Consider the following 15,788-nt stretch of genomic DNA (forward strand, 5'->3'; position numbering starts at 1 on the left):
TTTCCTGGCAAATATTCGCTTTGCTTCTCCGTTTATCACATTGTTCACTATCCCAAAAGAGTCAAAAGTTTGTTTCCTGGCAAATATTCGCTTTGCTTCTCTGTTTATCACATTGTTCACTATCCCAAAAGAGTTAAAAGTTTGCAAGGATAATGCCCACCATAGAAGCAAAATAATGATTGTTGCAAAAAAAAAAAACGTTAACACTACGATGTTTAATTTGCTCCTTTCTTTACCATAGTCTCTGAGCAAGCTTCTGTCCGATTATGTAGACAGCTTCCGACCTCTTGCTCACATGGTTACCGTCACGGGCCGTCCACTGCTCCTGCCAATCATTGGGCATCCCAGCTCATCTATTGGTGTATGGAAACTGGATCCGGCAACACTCAGCTTCCCCATGAAGGGCTTGCTCCCCTATAACAAGGTAGTCATGGCGATTTGCAGATCTAGACTAAGCCCTATAACAAGGTAGTAATGACGATTTGCAGATCTAGACTCAGTTCTATAACAAGGTAGTAATGACGATTTGCAGATCTAGACTTAGTTCTCTAACAAGGTAGTAATGGCGATTTGCAGATCTAGACTTAGTTCTCTAACAAGGTAGTAATGGCGATTTACAAGTCTAGACTAAGCCCTATAACAAGGTAGTCATGGCGATTTACAAGTCTAGACTAAGCCCTATAACAAGGTAGTAATGGCGGTTTACAGATCTAGACTCAGTTCTATAACAAGGTAGTAATGACGATTTGCAGATCTAGACTTATTTCTCTAACAAGGTAGTAATGGCGATTTACAAGTCTGGACTAAGCCCTATAACAAGGTAGTAATGGCGATTTGCAAGTCTAGACTAAGCCCTATAACAAGGTAGTAATGGCGATTTACAAGTCTAGACTAAGCCCTATAACAAGGTAGTAATGTCGATTTACAAGTCTAGACTAAGCCCTATAACAAGGTAGTAATGGGGATTTACAAGTCTAGACTTAGCCCTATAACAAGGTAGTAATGGCGATTTACAAGTCTAGACTAAGCCCTATAACAAGGTAGTAATGTCGATTTACAAGTCTAGACTAAGCCCTATAACAAGGTAGTAATGGTGATTTACAAGTCTAGACTTAGCCCTATAACAAGGTAGTAATGGCGATTTACAAGTCTAGACTAAGCCCTATAACAAGGTAGTAATGGTGATTTTTATGATCTAGACTTAGTTCTATAACAGGGTAGTAATGGCGATTTACAGATCTAGACTTAGTTCTATAACAAGGTTTTTTTTGGTACAGGCTGCAATTCCTTGACTGGAAGTGCCTATTTCCATGTAGGATGAACCACAGAGTTTATTTAGGCCTTGATACTATAATACTTAATGCAATAATAATATTAATTTCCACCGCATATTTTATTAGGCCTTGATACTATAATATATATTGCAATAATACTATTAATTTCCATCGCAGAGTTTATTCAAGCCTCAGAAGAACCTTCTCCAGTACGTTATTGGTCAGCCTTATTCTCGTGAGATCATTTGTTCAATGCTGGGGCTGAATAAACAGGTATGCCGACCCAACACCTATTTTGTTTGTGTGCGTGCATAGTAGACTGTATGCGCTTTGCGCGCGCGCCTGCATTCATCCCATATTCGACATCTTTTTGTTGCAATGATATTTCTCTGCTTTCTTCTTTGCTTTGCTTTGCTATTAACAGCCTTTAACTATGAAAGGGAATGGAATGGTTTCGAATACAATCAGGAAAAACATTGTTATTATGACGTCACTATTAACTAAACACATCGAGACGCTGTTTGCCCTCTTGCAAAGACCACTGACACGATGGGGCAACAGCCATCTCGACACTACCAGAGTTTTTCAGGGCGTGATCATGATTGCTCGGTGGTTAACATTCCAAGACAAGCTTCTCTTCCAAAGTTCTCTTGCTCCCCAGAGAGGAGTAGCATTAGGTCTAGAGAATACAAATACAATAGATTGAGGTTTGTCCCGAAAACCTCAAGAACTAGCTTAGACGTACTCCTAGATGAGGTCTTTGAGAAGGTCTGTAAGTCAGAAACAAAGTTGAACACGAAGCCGAACAAGGTCCAGCGGCCTGAGAAGCCAAGAAGAAAATGCAAGAAAGAGGAAGAATTTGACATGGCTGCCGTGGATGCGTTACTTTGCGAGATGGACAAGTTACTAAAACATCATCCTCTTAATTAAATTGATTTATCATAAGACACGCGATTGTACTTTAGAGTAGCTGATTGTTAGTAGATAAGTTATTGATTGTTTGTACCAAGATTCGGTTCAAAAAGTGAAGCGAAAATTGCAAAATAATAAAGAACCTTTCGCAAATTATTGTTATCGTTTGCGGTTGTTTGCGCACGATTACACTTTTTCTTGTCATTCGGACGCGCGCTGTTTTATCTATACTCCGGCTAAGTCGTGATTACTTTAAAGTCTTTCCATGAGGGAGATATTTCTTTTTTATAAGACAACAAATACTAGCGCACAATTGTTTAAATGACATTTACTAGGAGAGTTCCATAGGTTGATTCAAAGAAATTCTGAAATTACTGCGACTTTGAAAGCGATTGCAGAGACCGATGAAAACATCGGCAAAATCTGGACTAAAATCCTCGGGCTTCAGGATAACTGGCCATTAACGTCAAGTGAAGAAAGCTTCCGTGTGATCAATGACCTCTTGAAAAAGATTGACAAAGTCATAGATTTCCAGCCAACCTCACCGAAGCCGGGGAAAAAAGAACAAGACCAGTCAGCACTGGCGACCTTCTACCCCGAGACCGACCATCAGCTTACCTCCACAGGCACAAGGTTCCATTACTCAAAACGCCTATAGACCTGCCTAATCCGGCCACACTATACCGCCCAAAGACAAGTCACGACCCCTCGTGCCCTATCACATCGTCTATGATTGCCTGTGCAGCGTACCAACAAGGTGGGACCCACACCGCGTGCACGTGCTGGGAGGGACACAAAGGATCCCACAGGGATCATGAAACGGGCGCAGCATGAGATCGAGGCGACTTTTAGGTACGCGTGCTTCCCCGATGGAGTGCCTGACCCTAAGGTTATCAAGAGTGCCTCTTCGAGAAGATCTTCCACTTGTTAGCCGCCCTCTAGGCCCAAGGCTGCTCCTCGATGTGCCCAAGGTAGAGGAAGTCGAGAGCACGGAAGAAGACGCCATTGTAAAGGCATCAATGGATTCTCATTACGAGGAGACGAAAAGCTACATCTCAGCTATGATGCGGAGAATATAGCACTCATGGAGGAAATAGTGATGCGATCTCGTACTGATGGAGGAAATTGCAATGGGATCTTGCACTGATGGAGGAAATAGCGATGGGATCTCGCACTGATGGAGGAAATAGTGATGGGATCTCGTACTGATGGAGGAAATAGTGATGGGATCTCACACTGATGGAGGAAATAGTGATGGGATCTCGTACTGATGGAGGAAATAGTGATGGGATCTCACACTGATGGAGGAAATAGCGATGGGATCTCACACTGATGGAGGAAATAGTGATGGGATCTCACACTGATGGAGGAAATAGCGATGGGATCTTGCACTGATGGAGGAAATTGTGATGGGATCTCGTACTGATGGAGGAAATAGTGATAGGATCTTGCACTGATGGAGGAAATTGTGATGGGATCTCGTACTGATGGAGGAAATAGTGATAGGATCTCACACTGATGGAGGAAATAGCGATGGGATCTAGCACTGATGGAGGAAATAGTGATGGGATCTTGCACTGATGGAGGAAATAGTGATAGGATCTTGCACTGATGGAGGAAATAGTGATAGGATCTTGTACTGATGGAGGAAATAGTGATGGGATCTTGCACTGATGGAGGAAATAGTGATAGGATCTTGCACTGATGGAGGAAATAGTGATGCGATCTCGTACTGATGGAGGAAATAGTGATGGGATCTCACACTGATAGAGGAAATAGCGATGGGATCTCACACTGATGGAGGAAATAGCGATGGGATCTTGCACTGATGGAGGAAATAGTGATAGGATCTCACACTCATGGAGGAAATAGTGATGGGATCTCACACTGATGGAGGAAATTGTGATGGGATCTCGCACTGATGGAGGAAATAGTAATGGGATCTCGTACTGATGGAATAAATAGCGATGGGATCTCACACTCATGGAGGAAATAGTGATGGGATCTCACACTCATGGAGGAAATAGCGCGGGGATCTCGCACTGCTGAACTCGAGGATGAGGAAAATAAAGTGTACAACAAGGAAAAGGTGGAGTTCACTGGTGGCGATGGGGAGTTAGCCTTGATGAGAGAGATCAGTAGCTTGCCTGCTGCCAGTGATCCGGTAAACATGTGGGGGCATTTGACCCTACTACACCAACTCACAACACATTATTTCTAGCCGTGTGTTTATCGTTGCTACAAGGAGTATGGGGTGAAGGGTCATCAAGTATCATCAGGGCCATCATTTAAGGGTCATCAAAGGTCATCAATCAAGGGCCATTAACCAAGAGCCATAAAGGAAAATCAAGGGTCATCAATCGAGGGGTATCAAGGGCCATCAACAGAGATCTTGTAGAAGCCAACAGTTATGTTTGTTTAGGAATAGCGGTGTTCACAACCTGTCAAGAAAAATATCGATTAGGTAGATAACTGTTTATTTCAAGCAGATATCATGACAAAGTGCAAAAAACAGCGCTGTTTGGCTTGTATTCCTTCCCCAGCAAAAACAGCGCTGTTTGGCTTGTATTCCTTCCCCAGCAAAAACAGTGCTGTTTGGCTTGTATTCCTTCCCAGCAAAAACAGCGCTGACTTACATCTGATTCTCTTCCCAGCAAAACCAGTGCTGTTTTGACTTGTATCCTCTCCACAGCAAAAACAGCGCTGTTTGGCGCTCGAGGAACTTCTCGTGGACCTTATCGTCATCGCCATGGAGAAATCTGAACACGACCAGTCGGGACTTGATGACACTGCCTGTCAGTTGCTATGGCAACACCTATCCAGCCATCTCATCTTCTTCGTGCTGTTCCAGTTTGCGAGTTTTCCACACATGGTGCTAGCGCTTTATGACAAGGTAAATGCTAGCAAAATGTTTTCCACTCATATATACAATATATATAGATATACATATATATACAAGATATCCTCTGCTTCCTGTATGACGATTCAGCTAAACTTCAGAATACCCGTCATTGCATTTTCCTTGCTCGTTTTGTAGATTATGAGATTATGAATTATGAGAGGAATTGAGCTGTTAAGTCTCATTGTGGACTATTTGTGGAGGAGTATTCCAAAGTTGCCCCCAATATTCTCTGCTTTTTTTATTCTGTCTGTTTTATCTATCAGTGTCTATGGTTCACACTTTTTCTTGCACTGAACTGCTTTGTTTGTTTTCACCAACATATTTTCATGTTTTTACCCCGCAAGTTTTACAAGCTAGCAGTAGTGTAGCCCAGGCTATTACAAAGCAGTACTTACACCCTCCATTATTGTTCTTGCTTTCAGTTGCAAGGCCGTAACTTGCGTCAGGGCAGAGATCATCTTATGTGGGTTCTCCTACAGTTTATATCTGGAAGCATCCAGAAAAATCCGGTATGGAAACATAATATTTATGAATTTATTGTGTGTACCCGTCAATTGTCCCCATGTGAGTTTCCAACTTTGTATTTTTATATACTACAATACTTCAGTGTGTTGCGGGTTAGCTCAGGAGGGGCTAGGAGAATGATGAGTGGTGGTTGGGTTACTAGGCTAGGGGTTGGGAGAATGATGAGTGGTGGTTGGGTTACTAGGCTAGGGGTTGGGAGAATGATGAGTGGTGGTTGGGTTACTATGCTATGGGCTGGGAGAATGATGAGTGGTGGTTGGGTTACTAGGCTATGGGCTGGGAGAATGATGAGTGGTGGTTGGGTTACTAGGCTAGGGGCTGGGAGAATGATGAGTGGTGGTTGGGTTACTAGGCTAGGGGTTGGGAGAATTATGAGTGGTGGTTGGGTTACTAGGCTAGGGGTTGGGAGAATTATGAGTGGTGGTTGGGTTACTAGGCTATGGGCTGGGAGAATGATGAGTGGTGGTTGGGTTACTAGGCTAGGGGTTGGGAGAATTATGAGTGGTGGTTGGGTTACTATGCTATGGGCTGGGAGAATGATGAGTGGTGGTTGGGTTACTAGGCTATGGGCTGGGAGAATGATGAGTGGTGGTTGGGTTACTAGGCTAGGGGCTGGGAGAATGATGAGTGGTGGTTGGGTTACTAGGCTAGGGGTTGGGAGAATTATGAGTGGTGGTTGGGTTACTAGGCTAGGGGTTGGGAGAATGATGAGTGGTGGTTGGGTTACTAGGCTATGGGCTGGGAGAATGATGAGTGGTGGTTGGGTTACTAGGCTAGGGGTTGGGAGAATTATGAGTGGTGGTTGGGTTACTAGGCTAGGGGTTGGGAGAATGATGAGTGGTGGTTGGGTTACTAGGCTAGGGGTTGGGAGAATGATGAGTGGTGGTTGGGTTACTAGGCTAGGGGCTGGGAGAATGATGACTGGTGGTTGGGTTACTAGGCTAGGGGCTGGGAGAATTATGAGTGGTGGTTGGGTTACTAGGCTAGGGGTTGGGAGAATGATGAGTGGTGGTTGGGTTACTAGGCTAGGGGCTGGGAGAATGATGAGTGGTGGTTGGGTTACTAGGCTAGGGGCTGGGATAATGATGAGTGGTGGTTGGGTTACTAGGCTAGGGGTTTGGAGAATGATGAGTGGTGGTTGGGTTACTAGGCTAGGGGTTGGGAGAATGATGAGTGGTGGTTGGGTTACTAGGCTAGGGGTTGGGAGAATTATGAGTGGTGGTTGGGTTACTAGGCTAGGGGTTGGGAGAATAATGAGTGGTGGTTGGGTTACTAGGCTAGGGGTTGGGAGAATGATGAGTGGTGGTTGGGTTACTAGGCTAGGGGTTGGGAGAATGATGAGTGGTGGTTGGGTTACTAGGCTAGGGGTTTGGAGAATGATGACTGGTGGTTGGGTTACTAGGCTAGGGGTTGGGAGAATGATGAGTGGTGCTTGGGTTACTAGGCTAGGGGTTGGGAGAATGATGAGTGGTGGTTGGGTTACTAGAGGGGTTGGGAGAATTATGAGTGGTGGTTGGGTTACTAGGCTAGGGGTTGGGAGAATGATGAGTGGTGGTTGGGTTACTAGGCTAGGGGCTGGGAGAATGATGAGTGGTGGTTGGGTTACTAGGCTAGGGGCTGGGAGAATGATGAGTGGTGGTTGGGTTACTAGGCTAGGGGCTGGGAGAATGATGAGTGGTGGTTGGGTTATAGGCTAGGGGTTGGGAGAATGATGAGTGGTGGTTGGGTTACTAGGCTAGGGTTTGGGAGAATGATGAGTGGTGCTTGGGTTACTAGGCTAGGGGTTGGGAGAATGATGAGTGGTGGTTGGGTTACTAGGCTAGGGGTTGGGAGAATTATGAGTGGTGGTTGGGTTACTAGGCTAGGGGTTGGGAGAATGATGAGTGGTGGTTGGGTTACTAGGCTAGGGGTTGGGAGAATGATGAGTGGTGGTTGGGTTACTAGGCTAGGGGTTGGGAGAATTATGAGTGGTGGTTGGGTTACTAGGCTAGGGGTTGGGAGAATGATGAGTGGTGGTTGGGTTACTAGGCTAGGGGCTGGGAGAATGATGAGTGGTGGTTGGGTTACTAGGCTAGGGGCTGGGAGAATGATGAGTGGTGGTTGGGTTATAGGCTAGGGGTTGGGAGAATGATGAGTGGTGGTTGGGTTACTAGGCTAGGGTTTGGGAGAATGATGAGTGGTGCTTGGGTTACTAGGCTAGGGGTTGGGAGAATGATGAGTGGTGGTTGGGTTACTAGGCTAGGGGTTGGGAGAATTATGAGTGGTTGTTGGGTTACTAGGCTAGGGGTTGGGAGAATTATGAGTGGTGGTTGGGTTACTAGGCTAGGGGTTGGGAGAATGATGAGTGGTGGTTGGGTTACTAGGCTAGGGGTTGGGAGAATTATGAGTGGTGGTTGGGTTACTAGGCTAGGGGTTGCGAGAATGATGAGTGGTGGTTGGGTTACTAGGCTAGGGGCTGGGAGAATTATGAGTGGTGGTTGGGTTACTAGGCTAGGGGTTGGGAGAATGATGAGTGGTGGTTGGGTTACTAGGCTAGGGGCTGGGAGAATGATGAGTGGTGGTTGGGTTACTAGGCTAGGGGCTGGAAGAATGATGAGTGGTGGTTGGGTTACTAGGCTAGGGGCTGGGAGAATGATGAGTGGTGGTTGAGTTACTAGGCTAGGGGCTGGGAGAATGATGAGTGGTGGTTGGGTTACTAGGCTAGGGGTTTGGAGAATGATGAGTGGTGGTTGGGTTACTAGGCTAGGGGTTGGGAGAATGATGAGTGGTGGTTGGGTTACTAGGCTAGGGGTTGGGAGAATGATGAGTGGTGGTTGGGTTACTAGGCTAGGGGCTGGGAGAATGATGAGTGGCGGTTGGGTTACTAGGCTAGGGGCTGGGAGAATGATGAGTGGTGGTTGGGTTACTAGGCTAGGGGCTGGGAGAATGATGAGTGGTGGTTGGGTTACTAGGCTAGGGGCTGGGAGAATGATGAGTGGTGGTTGGGTTATAGGCTAGGGGTTGGGAGAATGATGAGTGGTGGTTGGGTTACTAGGCTAGGGTTTGGGAGAATGATGAGTGGTGCTTGGGTTACTAGGCTAGGGGTTGGGAGAATGATGAGTGGTGGTTGGGTTACTAGGCTAGGGGTTGGGAGAATTATGAGTGGTGGTTGGGTTACTAGGCTAGGGGTTGGGAGAATGATGAGTGGTGGTTGGGTTACTAGGCTAGGGGTTGGGAGAATGATGAGTGGTGGTTGGGTTACTAGGCTAGGGGTTGGGAGAATTATGAGTGGTGGTTGGGTTACTAGGCTAGGGGTTGGGAGAATGATGAGTGGTGGTTGGGTTACTAGGCTAGGGGCTGGGAGAATGATGAGTGGTGGTTGGGTTACTAGGCTAGGGGCTGGGAGAATGATGAGTAGTGGTTGGGTTAATAGGCTAGGGTTTGGGAGAATGATGAGTGGTGCTTGGGTTACTAGGCTAGGGGTTGGGAGAATGATGAGTGGTGGTTGGGTTACTAGGCTAGGGGTTGGGAGAATGATGAGTGGTGGTTGGGTTACTAGGCTAGGGGTTGGGAGAATTATGAGTGGTTGTTGGGTTACTAGGCTAGGGGTTGGGAGAATTATGAGTGGTGGTTGGGTTACTAGGCTAGGGGTTGGGAGAATGATGAGTGGTGGTTGGGTTACTAGGCTAGGGGTTGGGAGAATTATGAGTGGTGGTTGGGTTACTAGGCTAGGGGTTGGGAGAATGATGAGTGGTGGTTGGGTTACTAGGCTAGGGGCTGGGAGAATTATGAGTGGTGGTTGGGTTACTAGGCTAGGGGTTGGGAGAATGATGAGTGGTGGTTGGGTTACTAGGCTAGGGGCTGGAAGAATGATGAGTGGTGGTTGGGTTACTAGGCTAGGGGCTGGGAGAATGATGAGTGGTGGTTGAGTTACTAGGCTAGGGGCTGGGAGAATGATGAGTGGTGGTTGGGTTACTAGGCTAGGGGTTTGGAGAATGATGAGTGGTGGTTGGGTTACTAGGCTAGGGGTTGGGAGAATGATGAGTGGTGGTTGGGTTACTAGGCTAGGGGTTGGGAGAATGATGAGTGGTGGTTGGGTTACTAGGCTAGGGGCTGGGAGAATGATGAGTGGCGGTTGGGTTACTAGGCTAGGGGCTGGGAGAATGATGAGTGGCGGTTGGGTTACTAGGCTAGGGGTTGGAAGAATGATGAGTGGTGGTGGTGGTTGGACCATCTACAGAAGACATGAGAAACTTCTCCAGCAGTTCCATCTCCGCTGTCTCAGAAACATCCTAAATATCCGCTGGCAGGATAGAATCACAAACACTGAGGTTCTGGAGAGAGCAAACCTCCCCAGCGTCATTACCACCATGCGCAAAGCTCAGACACGATGGGCAGGACACGTCTGCCGTATGTCAGACTCCAGAATACCCAAACAGCTGTTGTACGGTGAACTAAGCCGTGGAAGCAGGAAAGTTGGAGGCCAGCGCAAACGCTATAAAGACTGCATCAAATCACATCTGAAAGACTTCAATATCGACGTTTCAACGTGGGAAACTGCAGCATCTGACAGACCGATTTGGCGTAATCTGATTCACAAAGGTGCCATCCACTCAGAAAATAAACGCTCCAACGCAGCCAAAAACAAACGCCAAAAACGCAAGGCTAGAGCTGACCAACCTACCAATATGACCCCCTCTTACTGGTGTCCGACTTGTGGAAGGGGTTTTCTTGCACGAATTGGCCTTATAAGCCACCTGCGGATTCATCCCTCCGCCCCTTAGACATTGTTATACTGTCAGTATTGCTATGGTCATACTCGACTACGAGTTGACGAACAACACTAGGCTATGGGCTGGGAGAATGATGAGTGGTGGTTGGGTTACTAGGCTAGGGGTTGGGAGAATTATGAGTGGTGGTTGGGTTACTAGGCTAGGGGTTGGGAGAATGATGAGTGGTGGCTGGGTTACTAGGCTAGGGGTTGGAAGAATGATGAGTGGTGGTTGGGTTACTAGGCTAGGGGCTGGGAGAATGATGAGTGGTGGTTGGGTTACTAGGCTATGGGCTGGGAGAATTATGAGTGGTGGTTGGGTTACTAGGCTATGGGCTGGGAGAATGATGAGTGGTGGTTGGGTTACTAGGCTAGGGGTTGGGAGAATTATGAGTGGTGGTTGGGTTACTAGGCTAGGGGTTGTGAGAATGATGAGTGGTGGTTGGGTTACTAGGCTAGGGGTTGGGAGAATGATGAGTGGTGGTTGGGTTACTAGGCTAGGGGCTGGGAGAATGATGAGTGGTGGTTGGGTTACTAGGCTAGGGGCTGGGAGAATGATGACTGGTGGTTGGGTTACCAGGCTATGGGCTGGGAGAATGATGAGTGGTGGTTGGGTTACCAGGCTATGGGCTGGGAGAATGATGAGTGGTGGTTGGGTTACTAGGCTAGGGGTTGGGAGAATGATGAGTGGTGGTTGGGTTACTAGGCTAGGGGCTGGGAGAATGATGACTGGTGGTTGGGTTACTAGGCTAGGGGCTGGGAGAATGATGACTGGTGGTTGGGTTACCAGGCTATGGGCTGGGAGAATGATGAGTGGTGGTTGGGTTACTGGGCTAGGGGTTGGGAGAATGATGAGTGGTGGTTGGGTTACTGGGGTAGGGGTTGGGAGAATAATGAGTGGTGGTTGGGTTACTAGGCTAGGGGTTGAGAGAATATGAGTGGTGGTTGGGTTACTAGACTAGGGGTTAGGAGAATGATGAGTGGTTGTTGGGTTATCAACAGCAAGGCACCTGTATAGGGCTGCCCTCAGATCATACAGTCAGTGGGGGGGCATTTTGAAATTTGTCCTTTATTGGTAAAATCTGATTCATTCCAAACATCAACAGACCTTTTGTAATTGGTGTGAAATTATATGGTTAGTCAACATGAAAACAAGTGCCCAACCTGACATAATAATTGTGGAAATAAGACTTCCACATACAGCTTTCATGATCAACAGTATTATTAGGCCTATTCTATTAGTGGTTCCCAGCTTCCTCAACAATCCACCGCATGGACAATGCTACTACTAACCCTTGGACCGTGCCACTGATAAATTGAAATTATTGTAAAATTTGTTCTGTCTAAAAACTCTGTGCAACTTTTAACTCTACTCCTTTTAAATCGTAGATTAGTGACTTCAAGCCAGTAATAAAACTCTTTGAGTTACTGTATCCTGGGAACGAGGTATGATACAACACAACAACAACTATTATGAACAAAATGCAAAAATACTAGGGGTCATATTTCTACTTATAATGCAGGAATATATGGATAAATCATGGGGTAAGTTTCCTTGCAGTATTATCTTTATTATAAGCATTGGTCGGCACCAAATTGTTGTTTTCATTCACCGTTTGGACTGAAGCATTTTTCGAGATAGGTGTTTCTAATCTTTAAGATGGTATCTGGCCATCAAGCAACCATGCTAAGTCATTAGGCAACGGGTTGCCTAGTAAGTAAGACAGTTGCCTAATGGAGGTTCCTTAATGATGACAGTTTTCTCTTGTTGTTGTTTTTAAGAAAAGAAAGAAACCTCTTGAGAAATGTGCCTATATTCCACTAAAATCCGAGATAAACTGGCTGTTTATTTTCCACTGAAATCCGAGTTTCCCTGTTTGTCTAATACTGTTTGTCTAATACAGTACATGTACTCATTCTGTGCTTGACTGTTAACTGCTTGTTGTCCAGCCTCTACCAGAGCCAGATATAAATCATGCAGATTCCATCCACTCACTGGCAATGGCCTGTATTTGGATACATTTGTCGAAAAAGGTAATCAAAACTTGATACTCAAAAGTATGGCACTATCAGATATCAACAAAACATAACAAATATTGGTTGACAATTAAATTCTGTAAAACATAAGTGCTACTAGAATATTGGCAGTTAGCAATAAAATGGAAATGATAAATCTATGTGGGGTTGTGGTTTTATTGACTTTTTAAAATAACCAAAATAGGGAAAAAGGAAATACCACTGCATTCTTTGACAGTCACTATAATGTTTGTCATTTTGCTCAGTCTTTAAATTGATCTTTGTTTTTCACAGGCTGAAGGGGAAAACATCAAGTTCCCGTTTTCAACTTGTCACACCCTCCGCAAACAGCTAGAGTATGTACAGCATAAAAATGAGACAATAGTGGGACTTTTATATAACAGACCTCCATAAAACGGCACCTCCATATTACGGACACTTTTCAAGGTCCTGAGGGTGGCATTTATATACACGTCTCTCTGTGTAGTATGTGACTTCTATTTTATCCAAGTCCATTATACAGAGGTTCCACTTGATCATCATTTTATTTTTGTTTGTTATTCACTCTGATATTTGTTATTCACTCTGATGTTTGTTATTCATTCTGATGTTAGTTATTCGTTCTGATGTTTGCTCTCAGGTATATTGAAAAGTGCTCTGCAAGCAAACCAACCGCGTTATCATCTTCAAATTTCACGATTCCTTTACTGTGCAATGCCTGTGAGTATCACTCAAACCCACTGTCACCAGCTATGGACAGGGTGACGCTAGGGAGTCATTTGTTGAGAGGGGTGACGCTAGTGAGTCATTTGTTGAGAGGGGTGACGCTAGTGAGTCATTTGTTGAGAGGGGTGACGCTAGTGAGTCATTTGTTGAGAGGGGTGATGCTAGTGAGTCATTTGTTGAGAGGGGTGACGCTAGTGAGTCATTTGTTGAGAGGGGTGACGCTAGTGAGTCATTTGTTGAGAGGGGTGACGCTAGTGAGTCATTTGTTGAGAGGGGTGACGCTAGTGAGTCATTTGTTGAGAGGGGTGACGCTAGTGAGTCATTTGTTGAGAGGGGTGACGCTAGTGAGTCATTTGTTGAGAGGGGTGACGCTAGTGAGTCATTTGTTGAGAGGGGTGACGCTAGTGAGTCATTTGTTGAGAGGGGTGACACTAGTGAGTCATTTGTTGAGAGGGGTGGTGGTAGTGTGTCGTATGTTGAGAGGGGTGGGGGTAGTGAGTCATTTGTTGAGAGGGGTGACGCTAGTGAGTCATTTGTTGATAGGGGTGACGCTAGTGAGTCATTTGTTGAGAGGGGTGACGCTAGTGAGTCATTTGTTGAGAGGGGTGACGCTAGTGAGTCATTTGTTGAGAGGGGTGACGCTAGTGAGTCATTTGTTGAGAGGGGTGACGCTAGTGAGTCATTTGTTGAGAGGGGTGACACTAGTGAGTCATTTGTTGAGAGGGGTGGTGGTAGTGTGTCGTATGTTGAGAGGGGTGGGGGTAGTGAGTCATTTGTTGAGAGGGGTGACGCTAGTGAGTCATTTGTTGAGAGGGGTGACGCTAGTGAGTCATTTGTTGAGAGGGGTGACGCTAGTGAGTCATTTGTTGAGAGGGGTGGTGGTAGTGTGTCGTATGTTGAGAGGGGTGGTGGTAGTGAGTCATTTGTTGAGAGGGGTGACACTAGTGAGTCATTTGTTGAGAGGGGTGGTGGTAGTGTGTCGTATGTTGAGAGGGGTGGTGGTAGTGTGTCGTATGTTGAGAGGGGTGACGCTAGTGAGTCATTTGTTGAGAGGGGTGACGCTAGTGTGTCGTATGCTGAGAGGGGTGGAGCTAGTGTGTCGTATGTTGTGAGGGGTGGTGCTAGTGAGTCATTTGTTGAGAGGGGTGGAGCTAGTGTGTCGTATGTTGTGAGGGGTGGTGATAGTGAGTCATTTGTTGAGAGGGGTGGAGCTAGTGTGTCGTATGTTGTGAGGGGTGGTGCTAGTGAGTCATTTGTTGAGAGGGGTGGAGCTAGTGTGTCGTATGTTGTGAGGGGTGGTGATAGTGTGTCATTTGTTGAGAGGGGTGACGCTAGTGAGTCATTTGTTGAGAGGGGTGGTGCTAGTGAGTCATTTGTTGAGAGGGGTGGTGATAGTGAGTCATTTGTTGAGAGGGGTGGTGATAGTGAGTCATTTGTTGAGAGGTGTGGTGGTAGTGTGTCGTATGTTGTGAGGGGTGGTGATAGTGTGTCGTATGTTGAGAGGGGTGGTGAAAGTGATTCATATGTTGAGAGGGGTGGAGCTAGTGAGCCATTTGTTGAGAGGGGTGGAGCTAGTGTGTCGTATGTTGTGAGGGGTGGAGCTAGTGTGTCATATGTTGAGAGGGTTGGTGATAGTGTGTCGTATGTTGTGAGGGGTGGTGATAGTGTGTGGTATGTTGTGAGGGGTGGTGATAGTGTGTCGTGTGTTGTGAGGGGTGGTGGTAGTGTGTCGTATGTTGAGAGGGGTGGTGAAAGTGATTCATATGTTGTGAGGGGTGGTGATAGTGTGTCGTATGTTGAGAGGTGTGGTGGTAGTGTGTCGTATGTTGTGAGGGATGGTGGTAGTGTGCCGTATGTTGTGAGGGGTGGTGATAGTGTGTCGTATGTTGTGAGGGGTGGTGATAGTGTGTAGTATGTTGTGAGGGGTGGTGATAGTGTGTAGTATGTTGTGAGGGGTGGTGATAGTGTGTAGTATGTTGTGAGGGGTGACGCTAGTGAGTCATTTGTTGAGAGGGGTGGTGGTAGTGTGTCGTATGTTGAGAGGGGTGGTGGTAGTGAGTCATTTGTTGAGAGGGGTGACACTAGTGAGTCATTTGTTGAGAGGGGTGGTGGTAGTGTGTCGTATGTTGAGAGGGGTGGTGGTAGTGTGTCGTATGTTGAGAGGGGTGACGCTAGTGAGTCATTTGTTGAGAGGGGTGACGCTAGTGTGTCGTATGCTGAGAGGGGTGGTGATAGTGTGTCGTATGTTGTGAGGGGTGGTGCTAGTGAGTCATTTGTTGAGAGGGGTGGAGCTAGTGTGTCGTATGTTGTGAGGGGTGGTGATAGTGTGTCATTTGTTGAGAGGGGTGGAGCTAGTGTGTCGTATGTTGAGAGGGGTGACGCTAGTGTGTCGTATGCTGAGAGGGGTGGTGATAGTGTGTCGTATGTTGTGAGGGGTGGTGCTAGTGAGTCATTTGTTGAGAGGGGTGGAGCTAGTGTGTCGTATGTTGAGAGGGGTGACGCTAGTGTGTCGTATGCTGAGAGGGGTGGTGGTAGTGTGTCGTATGTTGTGAGGGGTGGTGATAGTGTGTCGTATGTTGTGAGGGGTGGTGCTAGTGAGTCATTTGTTGAGAGGGGTGGAGCTAGTGTGTCGTATGTTGTGAGGGGTGGTGATAGTGTGTCATTTGTTGAGAGGGGTGGAGCT

The 15,788-nt window shown here is 46.5% G+C and overlaps 1 protein-coding gene across 1 annotated transcript in view; it reads left to right on the forward strand.

The window, feature by feature from the left end:
• The window catches only part of LOC5506452 (mediator of RNA polymerase II transcription subunit 23), an 85,945-nt gene that overhangs the window by 8,016 nt on the left and 62,141 nt on the right, over nucleotides 1-15,788 (forward strand). Inside the window, exons 9-16 of the mRNA XM_048727198.1 lie at nucleotides 242-424; nucleotides 1,452-1,547; nucleotides 4,879-5,079; nucleotides 5,511-5,597; nucleotides 11,753-11,809; nucleotides 12,314-12,397; nucleotides 12,674-12,735; nucleotides 13,020-13,099. Coding sequence (XP_048583155.1) covers nucleotides 242-424; nucleotides 1,452-1,547; nucleotides 4,879-5,079; nucleotides 5,511-5,597; nucleotides 11,753-11,809; nucleotides 12,314-12,397; nucleotides 12,674-12,735; nucleotides 13,020-13,099 — 850 coding nt within the window. The remainder of the gene's footprint in view (nucleotides 1-241; nucleotides 425-1,451; nucleotides 1,548-4,878; nucleotides 5,080-5,510; nucleotides 5,598-11,752; nucleotides 11,810-12,313; nucleotides 12,398-12,673; nucleotides 12,736-13,019; nucleotides 13,100-15,788) is intronic.

This window comes from Nematostella vectensis, chromosome 4 (genome assembly GCF_932526225.1).
Source record: "Nematostella vectensis chromosome 4, jaNemVect1.1, whole genome shotgun sequence".
NCBI lineage: Eukaryota > Metazoa > Cnidaria > Anthozoa > Actiniaria > Edwardsiidae > Nematostella > Nematostella vectensis.